The sequence below is a fragment of the Telopea speciosissima genome, chromosome 9, assembly GCF_018873765.1.
Source record: "Telopea speciosissima isolate NSW1024214 ecotype Mountain lineage chromosome 9, Tspe_v1, whole genome shotgun sequence".
In the NCBI taxonomy this organism is placed as follows: Eukaryota; Viridiplantae; Streptophyta; class Magnoliopsida; order Proteales; family Proteaceae; genus Telopea; species Telopea speciosissima.
The window spans coordinates 46786239-46813210 of record NC_057924.1 but is presented as its reverse complement, the minus strand read 5'-3'; the positions used below and the strand labels follow the sequence as shown (position 1 = coordinate 46813210).

At 39.1% G+C, this 26972-nt stretch overlaps 2 protein-coding genes across 4 annotated transcripts; one reads left to right on the top strand and one right to left on the bottom strand.

Moving 5' to 3' along the window:
* The first annotated feature begins 3290 nt into the window (after positions 1-3290).
* On the top strand, positions 3291-11940 carry LOC122640004 (p21-activated protein kinase-interacting protein 1-like). The gene is made up of 3 exons (XM_043833079.1): positions 3291-4008; positions 9330-9633; positions 11681-11940. The coding sequence occupies exons 1-3, from the start codon at positions 3367-3369 to the stop codon at positions 11749-11751; spliced, it is 1017 nt and encodes a 338-aa protein (XP_043689014.1). The 5' UTR covers positions 3291-3366; the 3' UTR covers positions 11752-11940.
* Positions 11941-13457: 1517 nt separating this feature from the next.
* LOC122640002 (kinesin-like protein KIN-14Q) lies at positions 13458-21270 on the bottom strand. 3 transcript variants are annotated; one of them, XM_043833076.1, is made up of 17 exons: positions 21167-21270; positions 20985-21062; positions 20020-20630; positions 19761-19929; positions 19581-19660; positions 19263-19479; positions 19115-19191; positions 18940-19039; positions 18739-18846; positions 18477-18653; positions 17945-18230; positions 17657-17818; positions 16138-16353; positions 15995-16032; positions 15408-15571; positions 15162-15287; positions 13458-14579 (listed from the first exon to the last, which is right to left on the bottom strand). In XM_043833076.1, exons 1-17 carry the CDS (start codon positions 21234-21236, stop codon positions 13740-13742), a joined length of 3519 nt encoding a protein of 1172 aa, XP_043689011.1. In that variant the 5' UTR covers positions 21237-21270; the 3' UTR covers positions 13458-13739. The 3 variants fall into 3 exon arrangements, with proteins under 3 accessions (XP_043689011.1, XP_043689012.1, XP_043689013.1); XM_043833077.1 differs by having other exon boundaries at positions 19581-19648; XM_043833078.1 differs by having other exon boundaries at positions 19581-19642.
* Positions 21271-26972: the final 5702 nt, after the last annotated feature.

Genomic DNA, 26972 nt, shown 5'->3' with positions numbered 1-26972 from the left:
GGGGGTTGTATATGATAAATTGTTATCATATAGGGAGTTATTTGGAATTTGCTAATTTAATTGGCTCTTTATTTAATTAGTGAATTTGGTGCTAATTGTAATTATCCATTAATAATTAAATAAATAATCTAATTAATACTTTCCCTATTAGATTCTGCTTCTTCACCTGTGTAGCACTTTGAGTTTAAACAGAACTGCCAGACTGAGAGAGAGAGAGTCAGACTCTCACTAGGGCTCTATTAAATCTATCTAGGATTTAATTAAACCCTATTATTATAAATAGGGGACCAAAAATACGCAAAAGAGAAGCTCTCCACGTTTTTGGAGCAGACACTCTCTCTCCTACGTTTTTGGTTTCTCTCTCTCCCTCTTGTGATCTCTCTTCTTCTTCTTGCTTCTCTCACCTGTGTTTGAGAGTTAGGGTATGTGAAACCCTAGATCTGTGCTGAGGAGTTTGAGGGCATCTGGGATTGGCGTGTAGAACCTTGGTAGCACCATTGGAAGTTCAGATCTATTTGCTTGGAGCGCTCATTGGAGGAAGAACCACTGTCTATTGGAGGAGCAACACTTGAGGCTCACCAGGTTAGCAGTTCTTTATTAATTCCTTCTGTTCATTGATTATTAATATTTATGGGATGCGAAAGAAACTCGAATCGATTATTTTCCGCTGCGCATTCGAGTATGGGATGGATCCCTCTTGCCATGGGATGGACTAGAGACGAGTTTCTCCGTCCCTATTGTGATAATTAATTTTATGGAATGCAATAGGGAAGGAGAAACCCTAATAGGGATGCACCAGGGTTCCCATGGGCAACCATGGGAAACCCTAAAATTAAAATGGGGCACCCATGGGACACCATGGGCTAACCCAGGGCGTGCAAAACCCTAAAGATAAATATCTTGGTCTCCCTAGGGAACCATGGTTTGATCCCTGGACCGTTGTTTAGCCAACAATTGTGCTCATTCATTTGCTAGCAACTATGGCTGTCATGAAACGATCTCCTATTTGATCAAAAGGTTTGGTCTCCTATGGAAGGCATCCAATTGGCAGAGTCTCATTTCAATGAGTAACGTGAGTTTTTTTTTTTTTTCATTTTCCCATGATCAAATGTTCCAAGCAAGATCGGGATCTCCATATTTTCGTCACATCTATGAGAAACGCTTCCACCAAATGTCTACAAAGCTAACTGTGATGCTAGCATCTCTAATGTTTCAGTCCATGGAGGGATTGGTTTTGCTTGTTAGTCATCATGGTTCACCACATTTTTCGTAATTTCTAAGCTACCCTCTTTCTCATGACAGTCACACCCAATAAGAAAATGCGATCTTGCGTTAAAGCGCATCTTAGTAATAGGTTTATGAGCAGATCTATGTATCACTTCACCCCTTTTTTGTTTTGGTTGATTGTTTTTATTATTAATTATCTTATTTCTAAACTAAATATATACTAATATATTATTTCGTTTTGAAATGGCTTACTTTTGATTATTTCAATTGAAGTTCCAATAAGAAAGTACTTATTAGAATTAAGTCCCATGCCTCATGTCAATTCTAGAATACCTCTTTTTTGTTGCGATTCTTCCTAAAAAGAAAAAAAGGGGGGAGGGGGATTTCCATTGGACTAAGGGTGGGAAGGAAGAAAACGAGTGGATCCGTTAATTCGTCATTCTCACAAGTCAGACCCTCCGTGGGGATGGCGATTTATTGAGGACATTTTATATTTAAATTCTCTCTTTGAATCATGTAATTTCTTGTTCGTTCCAAGGGAGTTTAACAGCCTAGCCAACTCTCTGGCAAGGAGGCCCATGTTTGTAACGTGTAGGACAGTCTGGCCCATTTTCGATTCGTGGATACATGACCACTATAGTCCTTTATCCATGAGGCGTTCACATCTTTCTGAATAAATTTGTTTTCAATTAAAAAACAAAAAAAAAGACATCAATGTCCGTTTGTTTTTAGGCTTTCCCTCCTTACATCATGCAATACCTTTCCTTGGGCCAATTTATAACTGTGATTGCTAATGTACTACTTGTTAGTATAATCTCCTTACCAACAAAGATTTATTAACATTTATTTTCGTCCATGTCACATCGAATATTTGTGTCACTTACGTTTTACCTTTATTTGTCAATTGGCTTTGCCTATTTCATCACTTTTACTTTTGCATGCCTCCACCCATTTTACTGTAGCACCCTCTTTGAAATTCCTACATACCCCCATATTATCAGGGTTTCCCATAGTACTCATCCCTCCAATGCCCAAAACTGTACATGGGCATCGGAGGGAACCCTCTCCCTTCTTCTTATTGGGAGAAAATTTCTGAATGCTCTATGGTTTCTCATAGAGTTGGAACATGGTTGGGTTGGACCGGTTTTTTAAACCCCAACCCAACCCTGAGTCCCCTTAACTAGGTCTAGGCTTGACCCGTCCCTAACTTAGGGCCTGGAAAATCTAATCCTGACCTGCCCTTAGGGTTGGGCCAGACTGACCTTGATTGGCCCTGACCATGGGGAGGGAGAAGGGAGATGCAAAGGCTGGCCCAAGCCTGGTAGAAGAAGAAGACAAGGTCAGGTTGGTCCCAAGGCCTCACCTTGGCCTGCCTCGAGTCTAACTCAGGGCCAAGGTATATCAAATCAAGCCCTGTTCGGGATCAAGGTGGGCTGACAAGTCCAAACTTGCCCCCTAATTTCTCACGGATTATGCACTCATACAAGGGTTCAAACTTGGTGCCAAAACCTAAAATGAACCGGTCAAACCCGATTGAGCCCGATCCAAATCGAACGAGGCCTTATCGGTTTAGGTTCGTTTTGCGGGTTAGGGCACCATTTAGTTTCAGCTCAATTTGGGCTAAACCGACAGACCACCGATTGGCCCGATCGATAGGACCGAATCCGATCGTCGAACCCGAAAAACACTACCTAATCCCTATGCAAAATAGTCTATACCTAGTTTTTAAATCAAAACGATCCGAATTAAAACTGATAGGACAAACCGAATCGAACCTGAGTCCAAACCAAAACTGAAAACCAAGTTGAATCCCAAAAGTCCTTATTGGTTCGATTTTCCTAAAACTCACACCGAAACCAAAAAACCCGAACCGCCCGATTGACCCCTTAGCCCCACCCCACCTTTAGTGAACGTCTGAACCACAACCTCATAAAAGATTTGAACCGCGAACCCAAACGAAATATTTCCCTAATTCATGAATCTACCATTCCCCGCCATATTATAGGGGCATTTTTGTCATTTAATATATCCCGGATACATAATAAGCGAAAAAGTTAGGTTTCCCTTTCTCGCTTGCTCTTCCGCTACTGTTACAGAGTTGCAGTTCAGCGAGAGGAGAGAGAGAGAGAGAGAGACGCCATGACTCTGGTCGCAGGCTCATACGAGAAATTCATATGGGGATACAAACTCAAAACCCAAGACTCTCCAACTCTGAAACCCCTCTTCTCCTACCCATCCCACCTTTCCACCATCAAATGTGTCGCGGTCGCCGGCCCCGTTGCCGTCTCCGGCGGAGCTGACGACGCCATCAAAATCTACGATCTTTCCACCTCCTCCGAGGTCGGAACCCTAATGGACCATAAAGGCGCTATTACTGCTCTCTCCTTCTACACACCCTCTCCTTCTCTCTCCTTCCCTCGTAATCTGCTAAGTGGTTCAGAAGACGGCACCGTGTGTATCTATGACGCCGACCCTTTTGTTCATCTCAAGACTCTGTCGCCTCATAAGAGAGGGGTTAATGATCTCACTATACATCCTTCAGGGAGATTAGCGTTGTCTGTTGGGAGAGATTCTAGTTTGGCCATGTTGAATTTGGTGAGAGGGAAGAGGAGCTTTCACTGTAAGTTGGGTAAGGAGGCAACGATAATCAGGTTTGATGGTGAAGGTGATAAGTTCTTTATGGTGATGGACGAGAAGATCTCGGTCCATGAATCTGGGGATGCGAAGTTGATTTTCGAGATGGAGAATCAAAAGAGGGTTCTTTCCTTTGCGCCCGGCACGGTTAGTTCTATTTCAAGGATTAAAATTCTTATATGATTGATAGCTTTAATTTTTATTATTTTTGGCTACTGCACCATAGAATGGTTTTAGAGGATGGTGAGTGTTATTCAGTTGAAATGTACAGAAAGAAGGCATAGAGAATTAAGGTTATGCAGTTGAAATGAACCGGGAGAGAAGACATAGAATTAAGATTGTGAGGATAGTCAGTTCTTGGTGTATAGCTACATGCGTATGAGTAGGCCTAATGAAAAAATTATTCTCAAGCTATCCCAGACTTGTCTGTAGTTATTTGTGCTTGCATTATATGATAATCTTAGTTGAAGGTCTTCCTAATCCAAATAGTATGTGCTAATGAATGAGTTATTTCTTTAGCATGTAGTCTGTTTTTCATCTAAGTTATTTCTTGATTGCCTGTTTGGTGGATGTGGTGGGAGAAAGTGAGGTGGAGGTAGTAGTAGTTTACTATTGAAATGTATAGGAATGAGATTTTGACAGCAAGGGAGTTCCACCCATGCTTGTGAACTCTTGGCAAATGATTAGTGTTTCTTTTTTCAGGTTTTCTGGAGGGTTTCATCTGAATGTTTTATAAATAGGTTACAGTATAGCAGTTATTGTTTGTGGAACCTTTAAAATGAATTTTTCAAACTGATAATTCATTCAGGTTGCAAGTATTACCTTTCCACATAGCAAATGGGAAGGGTTAAAGGTTTGGATTGTGTACCATCTCTTCATCCTTCTTATGGAATGTGAAGACATACTTTTTCTGATGGATTGTGAACCATCTTTCATCATTCATATTAGACATTTATCTGAGCCTCTTTGCATGACTAGGTACTCTTCACAATGCTTACAAAAACAATTGAAGCTTGCATTGCTATCAGTTCTGCAGGAGCTGTGTATATTTTTTTTTGAAGGCCCTTTTTTTCCTCCTCTTTTTTTTTTGGGTTGGGGGATGAGGTACGCTAGTGGAGACATTAGAGTCTCTGAAGATAAAGTTACTTCCTTGGCTTGTGCAAAGATAAAGAGCTACTGATGCAGTTGCACTTCCCTGGCTGGACTGGCTTGACCCAATCTGGGACCTAGACCAAGAAGAACCAGGTCTAAACCAGGCTTTTGGTTCATTAGGGATAGTAATGTAGTCCTAGAATAGGAGATAATCCTACTAGGAGCCAAGTGGAATCAAGTTCTGGTCAAGCCTGCTGTTTGGGGCTGATTAGGGGCTGTTTTAGTGCAAAAATAGGGTTTAGGATGGGAATTTGGGAATGGGGTTTATAAGGTTTTAATCTGCAGGTCTAGGGGGTCATTATGATGTAAAAATATCTGAATTTGAATCAGTTTTAAGTTCCTGCAGAAATTAGGGTTAGGGTTTCGGGTTTTAAAATTAGGGAAAACAACAAAAACTAAGGTTGAAAGTAGGATTCAGGGGCTGGGGTTGAGGTCGAGTGTTAGAGGGACTAGGGGGAAGGTTCGGCTGCAATATGGGGAATTTCTGATGGCTGAATCAGGTTTTACAGAGATTAGGGTTTTTTTTAGGGTTTTGTGGAGATGGCAGGACTTAGGGTTATGATGGAGGGATGGGGCTCAAAGCTGGATCGAGTGGAGGGGATATAAGAAGGGGGCTGTAGTTTGATTTTGATGGTAATCTGATGAGGGAACAGGCCTGGACAGAATTAAGACTAGCTAGGGTTTAAGGAATACAAATAGAAATAAAAGAGTATCGACTAGGGGGGAAGAAGAATGAATAGAAACAGAATTTAAAGTTAGACTTACAGCAGATATCCACGGCAGTAAACCTGACTTTGAAGAATAGGATCACCTTCACCAAGAGAACCTCCCAGCCGTCACAGCGTAAGTAGTCGCAGGATTCCACCCACCCTTCCCCCTTGATAAACCCACAAGGATGCACACACTCTTGAAGAGCAAGGAGCAGCAGCAAACAGCCACGAAATTCTGTATTTTTTTAAATTCAAATCTGTGTGGGTGAGCCTCCCACGATCTCTTATTTTATAATAAAGGCCAATGGCCAATTCCTAATACAACTTAAAGTCTCTTCTCACTTAAATCGTGGAAGGGACCCAATCACATTCTAATTACTAAATTAAAATAATAAAATGTCCTAACTACCCCTACTAAGTTAAAATAAAAGTTCTAACTTAAAAACAACTAATTTAAAAATGATTCCATATTATCCAATAGGATATAAGAACCTATTAACCAATAGGAACACTTCACTTAAATTAGACCCATTGAACCAATTGGATGCAACCAATTCTAAACTGGTTCAATCTAAAAAACAGAAAAATAACTAAGTATGGGAAATTATAAATCCTAACCTACGGCTCCCTATTCAAACCCTAAGTTCAGGGTTTCTTCTTCTTCTTCTTCTGCTTCCTTCTTGGAGCTGCATCAGATAGTTAGGGGTTTATTTAATTATTAGGTTATTTTTGTAATTTCATTTTATTATTTTATTCCTGTTGAAAGCTATCATAGCTGCAGGAAGTTGAGTCAATTTCAAATCCTGTTTTCAGATTACGAGTTGGACTTGGTCTTTGAGTTTCTTTATAAACAAGCTGTACCCATCGATTGGAGCAGATTTGAATAAAAATTGTTTTCTAGCCGCTGCTGTGGCTTAACTGTTGCCTGTTGGTCGACTGGCCTCCTTCCTCTTCTTAATTCTGTTGAATCAGATCCTCTCTTCCCTGTCATTATGTTGCTGTGATCTATTGCAGGCTTGCAGCCAACAGGACCAGGATTCCCAACTAAAAATCCATCTCTGCGGGTTCCCTGTTTTTGGTCTTGTTTCCAGCATAGTTGTCAAGGCGACACCTAGGCATTGAGACACATCTTGGGCGCCTAGGTGTCGTCTAGTTGCCTTCTTGATGTCTCTTTGACGTCCAGGCCCCCTCCAACACCTTGGATCGCTTAGTCGATGTGACATTTCCAGCCTGCAAGTTTTCCTTGTGACTTCATAAACCCTTCTTTGTTTGTCTTCAAACTTCACAGACTATCACTGAATACTAGTCCCTTCTGGTTACTAGCATTAAACCTTATCTACAGTTTTAGATTTATATCCAACTTATACCATGCACTGTTCTTGCCGTAGCCTATTGCAGGCCTGTCACACCAACATATTTTGGGTATGTTTCCATGAGATTTCAGTCATAGTTGGGACCCACCAGGAACCCTACTCGACTGGAGTTTCAGCTTCAGCCAAGCTCTGGTTTAAGAGTTACAGATTTTCTCCTAACTGAGCCCTAGACTGTTCTATTTCCTTTTAATTTTGAGTTCTATTTCCTTTTAATTTTGAGTTCTATTTCATCATAGAGATAAAGCAGATTGTTCTTATTCTCAAACTAGAACATATTCTTCTGCTATTACCCAAAAGGACCTCCTTCCAAAATTCTGATATAATTAGTCCTGTTTTTGTTTAATATTTCAGAAGTGTCCTTTCTTGCAAAATTTGTTCTTAATTTTATCCATTGTAGTTTTAAATTCCAGTTTAGTCCATTCTTTCAATTTATTTCCCTTTTGGTCCCTGTTCCTATATCTAAAAGGGGCATTGAACTGTTCTGAATGATTATGCAATTGCCATTGCTCCTTTGTATTTGGATTTTCATCACTTTGGTGGGCTCATAGCAACCCAAATCAGGGTTTGTAACCCTAAGTTGCATAAGATACTCTTCAACGTGGAAATGCGTAATTAAAAGGACAAGTGATACTACTATGAGTCTATGACACAGGCAGTTGGTCTAAATAGGTATTTTATGGATTACTCAAGACTTTGTTGGATTTGCATGTAGTCTTTCTTCACATCCTTAGAAGTCCTAATAACCTTAACAGATTCTTTACTAGACAGTTAAAATTAGATCTCTTCATTTGAGACTTTTTTTCTTGTAAATCTGTTATGCATTGATTTATTGTTAAGAAACGGATTCCTCAAAAGATCTTAAGAATGTTAAGAAATCTTGTGATGTGTTTGTTTATGAAGACTTTATGTCAACTTGGTCTATAATCATGAAGTACCATACCAAATTAAGAGCGCAGTCGAAACCTTGCAAACAATAATATATTCTCTTTCCCTCCTCCCCTCTCCCCTCCTTTTGCTTCTATGTTCTGAGATACCAGGTACCCTGGAACCCAGACATTTAGAATGGTTTCTGAGGCCCTTGTGACTTTTCACATGTTAAGTTTTTGTACCCACTGTCAGTGGCTTTGTATGAGAGATTAACTGGAGAATCAAATCTTTCAGAGGTCCCAGCTGTGTACTTATTTATTTGATTTGAATCCCAAAATAGTTTTGATCAGTGTGTTAAATATCTTTTGATCATTTTGATTCTTTCATTTCTGTTTTTAATACATAACAATTTTATTACAGAATTCTATATAAGGTACATACAGTCCTTTTGGGTATGTACCACTTTGACAAAAGTAAGTAGAGCAGAATCGGAGTTACAGATAAGTGGAGGCTGGGGACTACATGATTGGAAATGGCCTTATTTTTGGTGTTTGCATTCTTTTTGATGGAGTAGTTCTGGTTGTGAGTAACTGAAACATATACAACTAGATGGGTAATTGGAAGGTCAGGACTAAGGTTTGAATAATTGGAATTGGTGACAGAATCGGTCGCTGCTGATTCTGATCTGAATCCGGAAGAATCAGGAAGAATTGGCCAAAAAGCCCTAAAAAGATCGTTCCTGATCCCAATTCCTTGAACCATGCCCAGGACCATGTACTCCTTTAGGTTGTAGCCCTAGATCTAAGAAGCCCCTTCTTGATTTTTTTCTATTAATATGGTTTCTTATTGTTTGGACTTCGTTCGGTATTGGTTTTCTTTCCCCCTTTCTTTTTTAAATCCAATTAGTTAACTTTTTTAGTGTTCCTAAGTAGATGGCGTTTTTACTTGGTAAAGATTTCCTGAATCAACTTGTGGGTACTAATGCTTCCTGTTAACTTTCTATGCTAGCTGTTAGCATCTGTTGTTCATTGAATGTTTACCAATATGGTTCTGACTTATTTCTAAGCTGTCTCATGGGATTATGCTCCTCTGCACGTCTCAAATTAATATGTGCTTATAATAGATACTAATATACCTACAAAAAATGAGGGAAGGAAAATAAGTAGTGGTCTATTGATATAAAGAAGCAATCGATACCTGTGAAGCTCAGTTGATTCAAACTGCTTACATTTTGGTGAAGGCACAAGATCTTGTCATGTGGTTGAAAAGTTTATATTGATGCCTGCGATTAGTATTTTTATTTCTTCAGATTCAATCCTTTTCTTCCCACCCCTCATCATTTTTTATATCTTTATGATTGTTACAGAACGGCCTCTTATTTGCTGGAGGAGAGGACCGCAGTGTCACTGCATGGGATACAAAAAGCGGCAAAGTTGCATTCTACATTGAGGGTGCTCATTCATCTCGTGTGAAAGGTGTTGTTGTTTTGACTAGGAATGATGGTGGTGACGATGTTGATGTTGATGACCCCTATCTAGTAGCATCTGCATCGTCTGATGGGGTCATACGGGTCTGGGATGTCCGCATGGCCAAGAGGGAGAAGCCAAATCCACTGGTGGAGGCTAACACAAAATCAAGGCTGACTTGTCTGGCTGGATCCTCTATTAAATGTGAGTCATTATACTTGTTCCCTCTGTCTGTCTGTCTGTCTCTCTCCTTTTAGCCGAAAGCCTTGATAACATTGTGTTATCCCCTAAGCATCTTGAGTGTAGTTAATATAAATTAGATAACTTGTTAAATCTAGGCTGATAGAAAAATTCTTGTAAAAACATACCAGTCGTCAGAAGTGTAAATTTTGTTCAGTGTTGGAGGAAGTAGTTATATGTAGGAGGAGAAGTGGTATTTCCACACCCTTTACTTTTTGTTTGTGCGTTAGATAGAACTGCATTCAGTTTCACATGAGAATACTCTGATGTGAATTCATGGGGGGTCAAAATAGTTTGTCTGCGGCAAGTATGGAAGCAAAATGCATGTGGAGAAATAGTGCCCTCCTTTCCATACTTTTCATTATTGATTATTTATGATTTTTTGGACCTTTAGAGGTTTGACAAAAGTTGCAAAGAATGATGCATAGCACTTAATTCCTTAATAAATCAAACCCATGGGAATGATGGGACCAACCATGTAAAAATATTTACTAGTAAGAAAGATTAAAGACATGAGAAATTTCTGTTAAAAAAAAATGGACTGAGGATCCATAGACATCCCTGTCCACATAACGATATGTGGGGTCAGGTACGCCTATTTGTGCCACGTGGAACTCAGATGTTGCTGAAATTTTGTGGACAGGTAGACCTGAAGATCACTTGCTCACTTGTCAAGTTTCATCCCAAGTAGAATTTTCCATATGGCAAAATAAAGATTGAAAAATTTAGGATTACCAGGAGTGTTCATGGACCACAAGGGGGGTGCATGGACATACATGGGAGGGTACGCCATAACATGGAAGGGTAAATGATTGAATTAGAGTCTGAAATTTGACATGTGGCCACTTTAGACCATTTCTCTAGATATCCTTCAGTCAAAAGTTTCCTCATCATCTTTACACAGGGCACAACTAGGTGTGCCGTCCACATAAAGAAATGCAAGCGGGCCATCCACAAATTTTTTTTTTCCAAAGATTTATAACAGGAGCTACATTTCTATTTACTTTTATTTATTTTTGCGCAGAACTCCAGAACCCCAGGAAGCCATTCGAAAATTTTATTAATAATCCAAAATAAATAATCAAACTAAGGGGGAGGGGGGGCATACTGCCTTACACAGACCCAAATACAATGGAACACTCGACTGCCACTCAACCCAGCACAATTAATTATTTTTTCTCAATTTACCTGGAGACTGAAAACAAGTAACTGCAGAATAGAAGGAAGAGAAACATAATCTGAAAAAAAGAAGACTCCTTATCACTTGAATAATTTGCGAGAGCATTAGCCACAGAATTAACCTGACGAAAAACATGTCAAACACACACTTGTTGATTCTAAAGAACTTGCCAAAATTTCTAAAATCACTTTGAAACCTGTCAAGATAACTCCAAGTTCGAATTTAATGCCAACACCACAGTGGACGGCTTGAATCCTGAAACACCCTACCACCTCCACAGGGCGCAGGGTTCCTGTAAAAGTGCCATCTATATTCAAGGTATCATCACAAAATAAGGAAAATCCATTTGACTACAATAATCTTGTACTATAAACATAAGAACTACATTCATCAAATGGGGAAGAAAGTATCTACAGTATTTATGGGCTCACCACATTATATGGTTCATGACAAACACGGAAAGTATCTTTTGTTATATGGAGTGTGTTTTCTATGCTGGCTGCATGGCCATGACCAGTCTGAGAGGCATATCTATTGTGTTTTGAGGCTCAAAGCAATTATATTTAGAACAGAGCCTTACCCCCCCCCCCCTCCTCTTTCCACTGTTTCTTTTGTGTGTAGCATGTACAAGTTTATAGAGATTTTGGAGTTTCTGATATACATTGAATTCTTCTAAAACTCTGCAATTTTTGGTGGCTTTGCCTGGGTTATCTTTGTACCTTTATGTGTGCCTACATCACGTATAGGATCAACTGCTCTCCCAGTCTCTCTTTGGTGTATTAATATCATGCCAAGATATTTTAACTAATTGTTTCTCTTTCTCTGTCTCAGCTTTTCAAAAACCACAGATGGGGAACTGTGTTACAAACAAAGAACAAGATATAATGATGGAAGATTCGTAAGTTATGGGGAAAAGACAGAGACTGTATCATTAAGCAATTACTCACACTACGATGAAAAAGGTTATATCAGTGAGTTTCTGTACCAGTGGTTGTGATATCACTGAGAAACCAATTTTGTATGAGAGTCATGAGCTTGAATTGTCAATAGTAAGATGATGGTTCAATCAATGTATGGTTTTTCATTTTTACATGTCAAGTTTCTTAGAGAAATATATTACTATTTTTGGTTATTTAAAGCCACCTTAAGTTCCAAGTTAATTTTTTAGTGCTAATAATTTCAAATTACTGAGTTGGGTTCTTTGAGCAACTCCTCAATTCCTTCCTTCGTATTTAAACTTCCTAATCATTAATCAAATAATCATTTCTGTCCATTCTTTGGCACCTAGCAAACATGTTGCTGGACGTAGTTTATTCTGGAACATTGGTTCTCTGAAGGAAATTTGAGGCCGTTGGACCTGTTATTGGTACATTTTTGGTAGAACTGAAGCGAGTGAAAATATCGAACATTGAAGAACCTCCTGAATTTTTTTCTACATTTCCACCCAATGGCCGATCTAAAAGTTGAAGCTTCGGAGATTCATGTCTAGGAAAGCCCAAACTGCTGCCGAAAATATGAGGGTGGCAAAGTTGTTTTTTGAAAGAGAAAAGGTTCAAATGCTTTTTCTTATGAGAAAAGTGAGAAGGAATCTCCTTAACGGGCACATGGAAGAGTAACATAACAGCATTCATGCGTCAATTTCAACATCAAATTCAATCATTTAAACTCCCATTTGATGTCAAACCCTTATGTGTATGGTCTTATGCACCTTCTTGGTTGTCCCAGATTTTTCATTCGCATTTGTTGTCACCTGTTTAACTTGGATTGGTATGAAATGTGGCTTATGTTCATTTGTCAACTGAACACAAACTCAACCCCCTGGCACCACAGGAGCACCCCTATAAAGTAAGGCGTTTTCCCGTGTTTTGCATCATCGAACCATGGACCAAAATGACATCGTACTATAGGGGGGTTTGACTTACTACATAGGTGCGTACCAAAGAATTGAAACTATTACCAGGAAAGGAGCAGGCGGGGCAAGCTCATTCACAAAATTTCAGTTTCATCAAAACTGCCACAAATGTAGGTGCTCATTAAGGAGATTCAGGTGGCTGTTGCATTTTCCTAATTGTTTTTTGTACTATATCAAAACTCTAAAAAAGAAAGATTTACTAAACAATCTCCACCAAATTCTCTCTTCTCTTCCCCCTATTGGCTCTTCGTCCCTAAGTATCTCTTCCTCTCCCCTTTCTCTTGTAAGAAGGAACTTTTTCATTTAATTGTAGATTTTTTTTGATTTGTTATTCTTTTCCTTGAAAAAGGTTCCCTTCTCTAGGTAAATCCAACTAAGCATAAAATTTTTACCCCACTTGAGAAATCAAAATAGAAAAATGTAAATGGTAAACACGGATAAAACTTAAGAAGATGAGAGAGAAGCCTGTTTGAGATTCAATCTCTAAGAAATTTATTAAGTTTAGGTTTTTTTTTTCTTAATCAAATCAAATTAGGAAATTAACTCCCCTCTCTCTCTCTCTCTCACACACACACTAGGATCTTACCTTCCCTAATCTCCATGTACTACCAGCTATCACATAATATTCTCTTCTTCCATAACACTGCAAGTTTGCCCTAGATTTCTTTTTTCTGACAAAACCATTCATCATGGGTGCAACTGACACTGTTACTCTGTGTGTGTGTCCTCTTAAAAGTGTTAAGATGTTTAAGGTAAAATTGGAAAGCAAAAGATGAATCACTCTATAAAATCGGGGAGGAATTCACCCTTTGTATGGGAGGGGGGAGGAAATGAAAAGAACTAATTACAATATAGAATTTACATCAACAATGTGGCAGTGTAGAAAACTAAGTAGAGGATGATTTAGGAAAATCAGGCCACTTGTACCCAAATTTGAAAATAGATTGCAGGGGGAACATGCCCCTCTGCCCACCCCCTTCACCTCGTTCCAACACTGCCAACAACCCAACCCCTCTCCTTTTCCCGTTGGTTCTGCCTTTGCTGTACTTCTTTACCTGCCATGGTGGCATTGCTGATCAGTACTCTCTGTGCTAACCTCCTTGTACCTCCAATCGATACACGCACTTTCTCTATCCCTCTATTTACTCCCATCCTTCGCTGCTGCAATGGTGATTTAATGTAAATCTTCTTTTGAAGGCTTCTTCTCAATATGCTGTTCACCTTCTTAGTAACCCCACTTTTCTGTCCCTCCAGAGTTTGTAGTGTTTGGTCTGGCAAGCTACCTTCACTTTCTTCTGGATCTTCTTTGATGGGGTCAGCTTGGGCAAGTGGCAAAGGAGCTGGTACCATTGGTGATGGCAATGTGGTCATGCTTGGTGTGGAATGTAATGGGATTAGAGAATTACGTCTAGGAGCTGGTACCATTGGAATCCTGCGTATAATAGTACAGATGGAAGCTCTACCAGTCCTTTGGGGTGGTGGTAGTGGTGGTTGTTCAGACATCTTGGGTCTGTTTTCTTTCTCAGTGGGATTGCTGTACCTGAGAATGGTTTCAGTTGGAGGAGGAGCAGTTACAAGTTTGGAGATATTGTTAACTGAGAGTGGTCTGGGGAGATTCATGACATCTTTACTCAGTGAACTAACTGGTTCATTGGCAATCTTCTGGTTTTCAAACACTGGTGTTGCCAGTAGAGGCTTCATAACTGCAGGTTGTTGCTCTTCTAGCTGTTGCAACTGCTGCTGCTCTGCTATTTTTGTGTCCACTTGTTGTCTTGCTAGTTTTCTTTCTATAAGAAGTTGTGATTCCAACTCTTTCACCTGTAGAAAAAATGGCATGGCATATGAGCTTCACAGAATCACTGGTCTACACTCTAGATATCAGGTACTAAGAAGACCAGGTGTAATGAATAATCAAATTCCAAACTTTCAGAATCATAGTTGCTCACAAGGGTAAATTAGCATCATCAAAGTGATTTAATAAACCATGTGTGAAAGGTAAGAGAACAGAAGTCCAGTTTTGGTGGTGGAATGAAAGATAATTTAGCAGTTTGAAAGTTTATTTTAAGGGAATGATTTTCATACATGATCGTGTATGAAACACGGCCAGCACTTCAGCCGTCGGAGTGCGCACGAGAACATGCATTCCTATCCAACATATAGGAAACATTTCCCGTTACTTTAATGTAAATCCTTCGAGAAATTTAAGATTTTGAAGCAAAGGATGCAGATACTCTTACAGTAGCCAAGTAAAGGTATGACAAATTTTCTAGTTATCAAAATGTAAAACAATATTCAAACCGCTTAGCAAATTACAATTGAAATTAGAATCACACTTAAAATTGGGACTTCCATTTGTTTTTTCTCGAATTGGACAGCTTGTAAGAAGAGCTCTGGTCATACCTTGTCTTGTAGGTTTTTATTATTGAGATCTCTTCCCTTCACCTTCAAGTCTAGACTCTGAATTGTCTCCTCCATTTTCTTCATTAAGACTTCTTTGCTCTTTATATCATGCTTGGCCTTCTCAACCTTAAAAATGGAAAAGAACTTGTTCAGAACAGGAACAAATGAATCAAAAAGTATTGACCAATACGCAACCTATAGTGAATCCTTATAAAAAAGTTTCAAACTTCAACCAGATATTTATACCATCTGTTTGTATTTCACAAGCTCAATGCTGTCTAATTGCTTCTTGGCTGGACCAAGCTCTATTCCTCTTACTCTGCTTGCAAAGTTCAGTGAGCATAAAGTCTCACTCAGGTCATTCTCATTTGGACTGATCTGTACAAACATCAATGCCTTTGAATCTCCACCTGTAGTTATAATCTTAAAAATTAGACGTTCTTGAGATGGTTCTATTATGGTTTTCTTCTAGCTAGGAAGAATAAAAGGAAAAGTAATGGCAATATATATATATTTTTAGGGGGGATTTCCTCCTGTTTGTAAAAGTGCACTAGGTATAATCAGCCAGATCAAAGGAACATCACTATCCAAACCGTGGGCTTTCTCTATCATAAATTTTAATTGACTGTCCACAGGGATGCAATGAGTTTTTATGACGACAATCATGTAATCAAGTTTTTAATGAAAAGAGAAATATCCTTGGTGCATTAACTAGATGACAAGTCAAAATTCACCCTGGTTTATTTTGTCTAAGAAACTGAGGATGTAAAGGCAATTCTTCCCAGTTTCCCACCCTCTTCTCAAAGCCTTGTAAGATATAATAGATAAAGTACCTAGAGAATCTTGAAGCAAGTGCGTGAGCTTGGAATTCCTACACAAAGTTTTGAAGGACAAATTGAAATGTCAACAGTGAGTGATCAATAAAGCAATTCCAACACAAAGAATTCCCATCTAGACCAAAAGATATTTCCAGAACCTGAATGGAATATGAGGGCTTTTGGTTGCAAGAGCAAATATAACATCACCAAGTGCAGACAGAGATCTGTTAATGTTTTGTGTTTCCTTTAGGCGCTCTCCTTGAACATCTGTCTTGGCTATTCTCTCACTTCCAGCTAGGTCAACAAGCCATAATTTGCTTCTTGTGCATTCACCGTTTATCAGGTTTTCTCCCTTCACCATCACACAATGAATACTGTAAGGGGATCACTGCACTTATCAGTCTCATGCATTAAATGGTTCCACCACAGATTGAACGAAAAACAGTAAATAACAAGAGCATTTTTCTGTTTCAAAACCACAGATATATATTAGTCTAACCATCTGGTTCAAAGAGGTGGATGTATTTGCTCTTCCACCTCCTAATTCTTTTTCTTCTTCTCTTACTATCCCCTAGTGAGTAACAGTTGCACAACTAAACCATTGAAGGACATTCGGATGTGCAAAATGATGTCTACATACATATAGTCCATATCAGTCACACTTGCAAATGTAATGTTAACTGCTAGTTTTGGGAACATTACCCTATATGCATATTGACTAGTGAACTAAGAAGGAATGGAGAAATTTGTAAATAGAAAGGCAACAATTTGGGTAAAGGAATAAATATATTTTTCTTTAATTTGGGCAGGGGTGGGAGAGGGAAGGATTGTCTTTGCAAGTAATGCAGGCCCATTCCAAAAATTGGTTTTATTTCGCTAATACTTGGTTGTGGGCTTTTGTTTTAGATGTTTTTATTGTAATGGACCAATTATAAGGCCCAAATTTTAAGTCAATAGGGGGTACACAAGATGAGTATCTTAAGTGTGAGATTTACATTATGATACTTATTAGCTAGGTACAGTTCTATTTTGAGCCTAATTAATGTTAGACTAGTCAGTGTTAGTGTTTAAGTCCATTAGATTGCTTACTGGTCATTTAATTTGCTTAAAATTTGTTTAAAGTTTACTCAAACACTACTTTGGAGTTTTTTAGATAAGGATGTAATCCCCTATCAGATTAGACAGTTTAATACAATTTTATTTACGAAAATGTGTGAGCTGTGAACTCTTCTCCCATACCTCTTTCTCTCTCTCTCTCTCTTCTAAATGACTAGTTACGGTTCTGTTCATGGGTATTGTTCACAGTTTGAAACAGCCCTCCTATCTCTTCTCTTCTTTATTCTTTCTTTCCCCATTGCAGGCTGCTGGAATATAAAAAATAGCAAGCTTCCCATCTTTGATTCAATAATAAATCTCCTCAGACCTGGGCTTGTGTTGCAGCCAACTGAATTGTTGATTCCTACTCTAGGATTAAGATTGGCTGGCTGCATCAGCAAGTGGTCTTGTTATAGCTGTCAATCAAATACTACGTTGTTTTGACAAGATTCTGTTTTTTTTTCCCACTTGGTCCACCATCTCATAATTATATCTATGTTTGGCAACAAAACAGTTTTGAGTGCCTTAGTCGCAAGGGCTGAGTTTCACAATATTGTTATGACAAAAAAGAGGAAGACGAACCAGTGGGATCGGCTACTGTGTTCATTCACATTAGTTGATCCAACAGCTCTAGCGCTGCTTCCCATCTGTAGAACTTCCCAGACCTCATTCATGTTGTTTACATGGGCTTCAACAAGTCCTGGAACATGATGAATTCCTTCTGCAACTTGCCTTATCTCAAGCCTACAACAGTAGTATACAAGCAGAAAAAAGAGCTGTTATTAGTCCACAAAACCCCCATATTCTAGTTAAGTTTTCATATATCTAAAGAATTTATCTCTGGAACAACAGATAGATTTTTCAAATTACTTCTTTGGTGTGACACCTGACTGAGACCCTGGCACCAACAAATCTCGAATCTGCTCATTATAGACTTCTAAGACAGACACAGAAATTTCATAATGGAAAAGTCCCTTTCGATCCTTGATTATGTGAAATAGCTCCTCAAGGGTCCTGTAGTTGACTCCCCGTGCTTCTTCTGTCCCCTCCATTGTGAATGTCTTACCACTTCCTGTCTGTCCATATGCAAATATACAGACATTGTATCCATCTAAAACTGATGTTGCCAAGGGGGCTGTGCCCTCAAACACGTCAGCTATTTAACATCACAAAGAAATGCAAGTTTAGGGCAATCAGATAAACATAAATAAGCGAATAAAAATGAGAAACACATCTGAGGTAATTGATAAGTGAACTAATAACATAGTAGTATATGGAGCAAATGCAATGAGATTTCCTACATGGGCATTCAAATTTATCAAGAGTAAAGAGAATCCATCGGCCTAGTGGATACATCATATATACCCTCTAAGCTAAGAAATTTCTTTGATCAATTTATTACCCTGGTTTGCTTGTGGTGTAAAGACAGAGTCAAACTTGAAAAACTTCTTGGATGCTCCATTCCCTTTGACTGTAAGCTCTCCATCTTTGGCAGAGTCTAAATCAATTGCCATTGCAGCTCCTCCAGCAATTTCTACATTGTTCAGAGGCCTACATCTGCAAAAAACTCTTATGTTCCCTGCAAAAAGAAAAACGGCAACAATGTCAATAGTCCTTCATGTTCCCTTGTCAAATTCTGCGGTCTTATCAACCATTTTTCCGACCTTTCAGCTCCAGGACTTTGTTATAAAGCTCTTTCCGTTCCTTTGCACCTTCAATGAATTTAAGCTTGATGTCCTTGGACTCTTTTTCCATGTCTACATACTGATTCACTTTTCAAAAGGAAGGAAAACGTACATAAACTCAAGAACTAATTAGAAGGAATTGAGATTGAGAGATATGATGCAATAAGCATATTGATTTACTTGTGGACTGAATGGTATGGGTCATCTGGGCCATATCTGCAAGGCACTTCTTATATTCTGATGCTTCTTCTGATAGCTTGATATACTCCATTTTCAGTATCTGCTCAGTTTTCCAGACCAGTTTAAAACTGCTTTTTGATCCAGAGAAAGGAGACTCTAGTTAGGATTCCAATACCTTGAATCTTCTGGTCAAGTCTCTAAGGGATGAGAACAATCGACTTTTCTCCTTCACTTGTCCCTCAATGGCAAAAGCTATGAAAAGAGAACTGTCAAGATGTTGTTTTGAAAACAACTGAAGGAAAATGTCATGAAAATTCTAATACCTAATGACCCGACATGCATGGACTTGCGCATGAGCTCATTCTGGAGCTCAGAAAGAGACGTCCAAGCTTCTTGGCATTCTTTGCTTTTCAGTTCATTCTCCCTTTTATTATCTTCCAAGGCTTTTTTGGTTTCTGTTAATTCTTTATACTGCAACTCAAATTTTCTTCGTAGCTCCCAAACCTCTCCATATATATTAGAGTTAAAGTCATAGCAGCCCTGTAGAGTGTGATATAAGAAAAAGCAGGATTTATAAGATTGTCGTTCAAGAAAAGAATATTGTTAATGGCATTTAATTAAATTCTTAAATCAGGAATTACTTCAAGTTCTTTATGATCTCCTGTTTGAGATGATTCTTTGTCTTCGACAATTTTCGCACTCCCTGAGCCTAAAAAACAAGCTGTTGGTTGAATATCAGATAATGGTCTGAAGTGAAATACTATTTTCTGCTCACTCTAGAATTTCAAATATCGAAACCAGTTCTAGGACATCCAACTGACCTGCCAAACAATCTTTCCTTATTGAAATTCCGCACACGATGGGAGTTCCTGTTACTCCTTCAAATCTGATGGATAAGCCCTCTTTACTGTGGACAAAAGCCTTTAAATCACGTAAAACCAGAGCTTTATTTGAACCCACTTCAGCATAAATGTCTATTCCAGAAACTACCTGCAAGAGAGTTTACTCTTCATGAATAATTTGTTTTTGTGCAGCATGATCAAGCATGAAATATTAAAAGATAAAATAATGGATTCTCACCTTCTCCTCCTGTATAAAGACATTGAAGACCCTCATCCCTAGAGGGCCATCTGTGAATATAATCTCCGCTAGATGCAAATCAACAAAGTAAGTTCCCGGCTCAAAATTCTGAACATTATAAGAGAAATTGCCAACTCGAGCACTTTGGTACAGGGCTAGACATTCGTTGTCATCTTCAATTATTGCATCTGTTCTGAAAACATTTCCACCAGTGAAAAGCATGTCCTCTAGGAAATCAACCCCCTCAGAAGTTACAGCAATATCTCCTGCATTTATGCTTAGCACAGGAAGGGAATTCCTTGGACACATGTCGTGGGTGGTTGACTTCATCAGCAGCTCGATGGAAGCCTCAGGAATCATGACCCCATTAGAAGTCTGCACCTCTGGGAACAAAGCTGAAATCTTCTTTGTTGGGGATTCAGGGTTCTTTTCAGCTTCTAAACCTGTGATGCCTTCCCCTAGAGATATCTCTGTGGATGCTAACCCGTTTCTTTGGTTTCTGTTCTTTAGATATTCTGGGGTGTCTTCGTATCCAATGCAAGTGATATCAGGTGAACTAGCACATATGACCAAATCCGGGGTTGTAAGTGAAAAACCCAACAAGGAGCGACCTGGAAACATGATCATAATTAAACAAACCTCCACAAACCTAGACAGAACATCAAATTCAGGACTTGGGAAGCAGGGAGTAGCGTAGGATTCAAATCCTTTACTTTCTTTACCAAAATTTCCCCGGAATTTTCCATCGTAATAGATTTCTTGCTCTATTTTCGCCAAGAAAAATCCACCAAATGTGCTCTCTCTTTCCCATAATCAAAACTTTTAGTTAACCTAAAGATCAAATCTATCATTTTATCCCATTGTAGAGAGGGGTTTCAGGAGATGTTCATTCGGGCCAAATCGATCCAAAATAATAGGAAAAAAAAAAAACAGATTGTAGCTAAGACTAAATCCAAATACATTACCATCAATAGTGTTAGGATGAGAATCATTAGGATCAGCCATTTCTACAGTGTCAAAGCTCCGCTCTTGCCAAGAAACGTCTGTCAAGTAAAGTAGAACCAGACAACCAAAGAACCCAGATGAGAAATCATGAGAACTACGTCTACCCAAATAAAGTCCGTAGAGAAAGCCCCAGATATCTTACAGTGCGAATTCTGTTCCTGCCAAGAAACGTCAGTGAGGAGAAGCGGGTCTTGCCATTGATGATCTTCCATTGATAAAGAAAGCAGTCAATGTGTAAAATTAAAACGATGATCGGAAGGAAATGAAAGTATCCTTTGAAATGCCGCTGATTTCGTTCGGGAAAACATTCATTAGTGATCTACTCTCATCTGCCGCTATGGTTTAGATTTTTTTTTTTTTGGGTAGAAATGGTTTAGAGTGTAGAGTACAGACTACAGACAGCGTTGGGTTTTGAAATTTGAATTTTTTACCGTTCACCTCAATTTTAGCCCACAAAAGTGTCAAAACTCAAAAGTATCTACCATGGACTCTCTTGCTTACTTACCCAAAAAATAAATTATTTCTCGTAGCCAGCCCATGCGCTCCCACGGTCCCAAGTCATGGTTCGTAATCTCGGATCGAATAAGCTGATATCAGTCAAAGCGGATCAGTATCGGCCATGACCGATCCGTCAATGTATTTTTAGATCAGTCAACTCGGTTGGATTAACCAATCTGATCTAATACTTTTTTTTTGGGTTTTTTGACCGATATATATTTTAGGTTTTTTTTGACCTTTTCTTTTTTATTTAAATATTTACCAATCGGTACCAATTTTTAAATTTTTTACCAATCCAGAAAAACTGGGATTTTGATCATTTTTACTGATTCAAGTCGAGTTTGACCTATTTGGATCGATATCGGCCATGACCGATCCCGAGTCTGATACCTGGATTTTGAACCTTGGTCCCACCACGTGATAAAGGTGGTAATTCTACACCAATCCTAAACTTGGTTGAAGAAACTTGTTAATTATTAGTAATTTATTATTATTATTTTTTTGGACAGAGAAGGTTGCTTGGTCGTGTGGCCGCTGTGTCAACACGAGGCCAATGAGAACGCATACAAGAATACAACATGGGGGTAGGGGAGTCATTTCACTAACCTTGTGTCTAAATGTAGAGGCGCATGACCAAGCAACGTTCTTTTTTCTTTTTTTTATTATTATTAACAACGAATCGTTATCATCTACGGTTCCTGACCGGTGCGGTTCCCTAGTGCCTCTCACAAGAGGGGGGTGGGACCCACCTGGGGCACCTGACCGAACATTCTGCCCAAGTGGGGTCCACCCTCCTCTTGTGAGAGGCACTAGGGAACCGCATACGATAAAAATTCTATTAACAACATTGATTTTTTGGAGATTGAAAAGGCCAATATATGAATCGTTATCGTCTACGGTTCCCTGACCGGTGCAGTTCCCTAGTTCCTCTCACAAGAGGGGGGTGGGACCCACCCGGGGCATCTGACGGAACACTCTGCCCGGGTGGGGTCCACCCTCCTCTTGTGAGAGGCACTAGGGAATTGCACTGGTTAGGGAACTGCATAGGAAAAAAATTCCCAATATATTCAACAAAATGCATGTTTTTGGAAGTATAAAAGACTACTATTAGGACTGCATTGAAGACACAACCTAGCTTCCACCACATTTCCAACGAAATAGAGTTCTATGATTTGTTGATGCATTCTACACTATCCATCTTTTCAAGTTTATCTCATACCCAACATGATAAATTGCGGCAAAAAATCCAAGTTCGCTTACAAGGTCACAACATGACTTGCCACACTAAATGAGGACTTCACCCAAACCAAGTCTTGCTCCAAAGTAAATATGCTTCTAGAGAAAGACCGGCACTTTCGGAGGATCTCGTGTTGGATTATTTACATTTGATGTATGTATCCATCAAATTCAATTTAATTTGATTGAATTAATTAATATATTTTCATTTTCATATTAATACCCACTTTTACCATTACGAGTTCACAACTATGGACAGATTTGGGCACTCTGTTCCAGGATTGCCACATTTAGGGGTTTAAGTTTGGCCCTATTGGCTCGAGCCCGCCTTAGCCTGCCCTGAACCCGAATAAGGCCTAGGCTGGATTTTTCAACCTTCAGGGTGGGTTAGAGTTGAAATTTTCAAGCCCGGGGTCAGGGTCGGGTTGGGCCAGGGTTAAGGCCTCGGGCTAAGCCCAACTCGGCCCGATCTCTGTTAGGTTATGCTTTACAATTTATTGATTACATTTTGTAATTTTTGTTTAGCATCTAATTAGCTATTGGTTTATCAAAAATAAATAAAAGACTAATTATCTATTGAACAAAAGTATTTAAAATTTTAAGATTTGACTAAGTTTTTTAATCCAAAGAAAAGTCTATCATTCGTGATCACTCTGGCTTTCCCCTCTTGCCTTATTCCTTTGGTGTTCATTGCGATTCTGCTTTTATAGGCGAAGCTATAGCCATTCGCTCTGGGCTTCTGCTTGCTATTAGGGATGGCTTCAGTAAGGTTATGGTGGAATCAGACTGCTCCAATTTAAAATGACTTTAATCGACCAGCTCTCCTCTTCGGATTCGGATATTGCTATTGATAGTATTTTTCATGATTTGTTCATTTACAAAAATCTTTTGATGATTGTTCTTTTTCTTATGTTCCAAGATTTGCCAATTATGTGGCTGATTCCTTGGCCAGGTTGGCCCTTCCGGTTGAGTCCCCGAATGTTTGGCCTCTCACCTCTCCTTAGCTTCTCTGTCTGTGTGAGGCAGAAACCATTATTTGTACTGACTCCTAGATTCAATGAATTTTCTTTCTATCAAAAAACAAAATTTGGAGTATGAAACAAACAAATACCCAATCACATGAGACTGATCAATTAGGGCCAACCAGGCCCTAGCAAAAATCCAGGTCAATCAGGGCCAACCCGGCCCGATCAGGTTCAATTAGGGCTGGGCTAGGCTGGGCTGAGCCCGATAGGGTTGGGCTTGGGCTGAGATATCTCAACCCAGCCTAGGGCAGGGTTGGGCTTGGCTTGAGCTAGGAGAACTCAAGGTTGGGCTAAGGTTTTAAAAAACTCGACCCAGCCCAGTTTTATTTCACTCCTAGCCACATTATATATTCCCCAGGAGATTAGTATGAAAATATAAATGTGGGCACTTGATTGTGTTGAACATTGATCTATTGGAATTCTCGATTTGGTATTACTGCCATTGTATTCACATGGGGAATTCCTGGTAGTTACTTTTTTCCCATAGCTGAAAGGCACTTACTATTGCGTTTATATTTCATGAAATTGTAGTGATCCAATGGTTGATGTCTATCAACAAGACTACGCACTGGATATGATTTATATGCCGGAATGAGGGTGTTTTTTAGCAAGATTTCACACCCTGATAGGGTGAACATCCAAGTATGTGAGTTATTGGACAATGATCGATCAAAATCCGGGGCCTCGATAATATTAGATATTACTATTTGAAAGAAGGTTCAAATAATTTTGGTTGATCGTTGGTCCTAATACTCAAGGAATTGTAGAATGCACTTGCAATTTTGGCTAAACATTTGTTTTCCATACTTGTGAGGGTGCATTATGGATGTTGATAGTGTGAGAGAAAGTGTAATCGAATTTTCTACCATAGGGGATTTTCAGATTATGCTTTTTGTAGGGATATCCTTTTGTGCAATTAAGAAAAACTTAAATTATAGAAATTTTCTTTTATGCAAATATGGATAACTTAAAGGGCTATCTTTTAGGATCACACCACATGATATAATCTTGATCATTGATTTGTAATCTTCTAATTATGATTTTTTCTATTAAAAGGGAGACTTAGTTCAAACCCTAGATGTTGCACACAATTATTCTTAGTAATTGAGAGAGAGTTCTTGAGAGAGAAAAAGAGAGTCATTTTCTTCCTTAAGCTTGGGTTTCTGTCATTGGAGTTTGAGTGAAACTTTGGTAATCATACTCTTGTGTTGCAATCCTTTGGGGGAACATATCATTAGTGTGTTCTAGGTAACCTACTTATCTGAGTGATTGATTCGTTATCACATGTGTTCATTGTGATCCTATTTCTACAATTTTTGTTATGTATTTAGTACTGTATAACTTCCGCTGTCGCCAACATCTTGGTCCAAAAACCTAGAATAAGGACATTCAATGAAACATTAAACTTTATAAGTCAAAGAAAATGGGGGAAGACTCTGTTGGGGATGAATGCGCAACCATGAGGAAGAACCCAAGCAATAAATCACCCAGTTCAAAGAATTTATTGTGTTTTGGCAAAATTGCCTACATCTCCACCTGAGAGAACTAAATTTTTTTTATTATTTTCTGAAAAACTCTCTACGCCACTCTCCAACTCACAAAGTGCTCTTCATTACTTGTGATTAGGATTTTCTACAAAGAAACAATATATTGGGAAACCAAAAACCCTAATCCCCACAAAATTACAATTCTAGCAATGTACATGTAATGGACCCAAAATCCACCCCATTACAAGTACATACCTAATAGTAATTATGTGGATCCCGTAGAATACAAGACATACCCAACCCAACAATCTCCTCCTTGGCTTGGATTCTACGAGCCACCCTAAAGAAGATCAGTGTTGTTATCGCTTTTGCAGACTCTGCTATTTTCTCTGCTTATTCATCATACCCAACCGGCATGACCCACACCTCCGTCAGGGGTATCCTTTCCTATCTGCCATATCCAACCGACATAGCTCACACCCCCACTCGAGGTGTCTCGTATAGCTCATAGCTGTCGCACGATGTGTAGTGGCTCCACCTTTCCTATTGATGCACCCACTTAGAGAGATCATTGCCACCCATCAAATCTAAAGCAAAAAAGACCCGCTTCTTTCCAGACTTGCATTTATTCATCGCCTGAACCACCTGTAATCTCTGCCCTCCACTTGTACCTTTTGCCTGAGTTCCAATAGTAGCTCCACCTGTTTAGACATTCCCTGCAAGTTAAAACAAATTTCAAATCATCTGCCCCTGCATTATAACCATGGATCCTCTTAAAACCCCTAGAACTTCACCTTTAAATGAGCATCTAAAACCTCTCCTTGCAACAAGAATGTAGCACTCACAATTCTTTGAGCGTCTATAAAACCTAGAATCTCAACTATCTTCTCCACCTCTTGCATCCAAGTGGTTGCTTGAAGTGGCTCAGCTCCTACCCCTCTAAAGATAAATGGTCCTAATCGTTTAAATTGCTCTATAACCCTCGTTGTATCAGTCTCCCGAGGGCAGTGGGTAACACGGTCATTGCCAAAGGCTGAAGTCTACTCATGGATGGTGCTGACTAGAGCATTGATAGCCCCCATAACCTCATGTTGCGTCCATCCAATAGTAGCAACTCGGGGTGGAGGTGGAAAGGTATCAAAACCCTGAGTGAATGTGGTGAGGTACTCCCATCAGATGCCATGTACTCAGTTTGATGCCGATGGGGGCATCTACCTACCTGGCACATTGTCAACAACTTGGCGCGTTACCCTAGTCTCTAGGCCCAGAAGTTGTGTTTTTGCCCTGATTTTTGTTGTGCTGCCTATTTTTTACATTTTAAATCCAATCTATACGTTAGTTTGACATAGAGAACACTAAAAATAATACTTGTGGTATTTTTAGAAAGTTTTGTTTTGATAGCTTTCTAACAAGTCCAAGATTGCTTAAATCTGGTTTATATTGAAGGAGTTATGTACCGGTTAAACTTAATTTAGTGTGCACAAATGCTGTCAAAATCGCTCTGAATGAAACAAATGAATATTTTACCGTACTTTTGGGTTTTAGCAACGTTTTATCATATTAAGATTTATGAAATTTTTAGATTTGAGAAAAACCCCAGCATTAGAAAGTTGAAAATTGCACGTACCGTCGAAAATTCAGTTTTTGTTATTGAACGTGGGGGTTGACATTTTTTCCTTTTGGAATATGATTTTTTAACTAT

Excerpts from the sequence above, each read along its gene's own strand:
- LOC122640002 (XM_043833076.1), bottom strand. The coding sequence starts at position 21,236 with ATGGAAGATCATCAATGGCAAGACCCGCTTCTCCTCACTGACGTTTCT. Across the intron at positions 19,661-19,760 it reads AAGGAAAGATTGTTTGGCAG|CTTGTTTTTTAGGCTCAGGG; the intron begins GTCAGTTGGATG and ends TTCAACCAACAG. Across the intron at positions 15,572-15,994 it reads CTTGCTTCAAGATTCTCTAG|GTGGAGATTCAAAGGCATTG; the intron begins GTACTTTATCTA and ends TTATAACTACAG.
- LOC122640004 (XM_043833079.1), top strand. The coding sequence starts at position 3,367 with ATGACTCTGGTCGCAGGCTCATACGAGAAATTCATATGGGGATACAAA. Across the intron at positions 4,009-9,329 it reads TTTCCTTTGCGCCCGGCACG|AACGGCCTCTTATTTGCTGG; the intron begins GTTAGTTCTATT and ends TGATTGTTACAG. Across the intron at positions 9,634-11,680 it reads GGCTGGATCCTCTATTAAAT|CTTTTCAAAAACCACAGATG; the intron begins GTGAGTCATTAT and ends TCTCTGTCTCAG.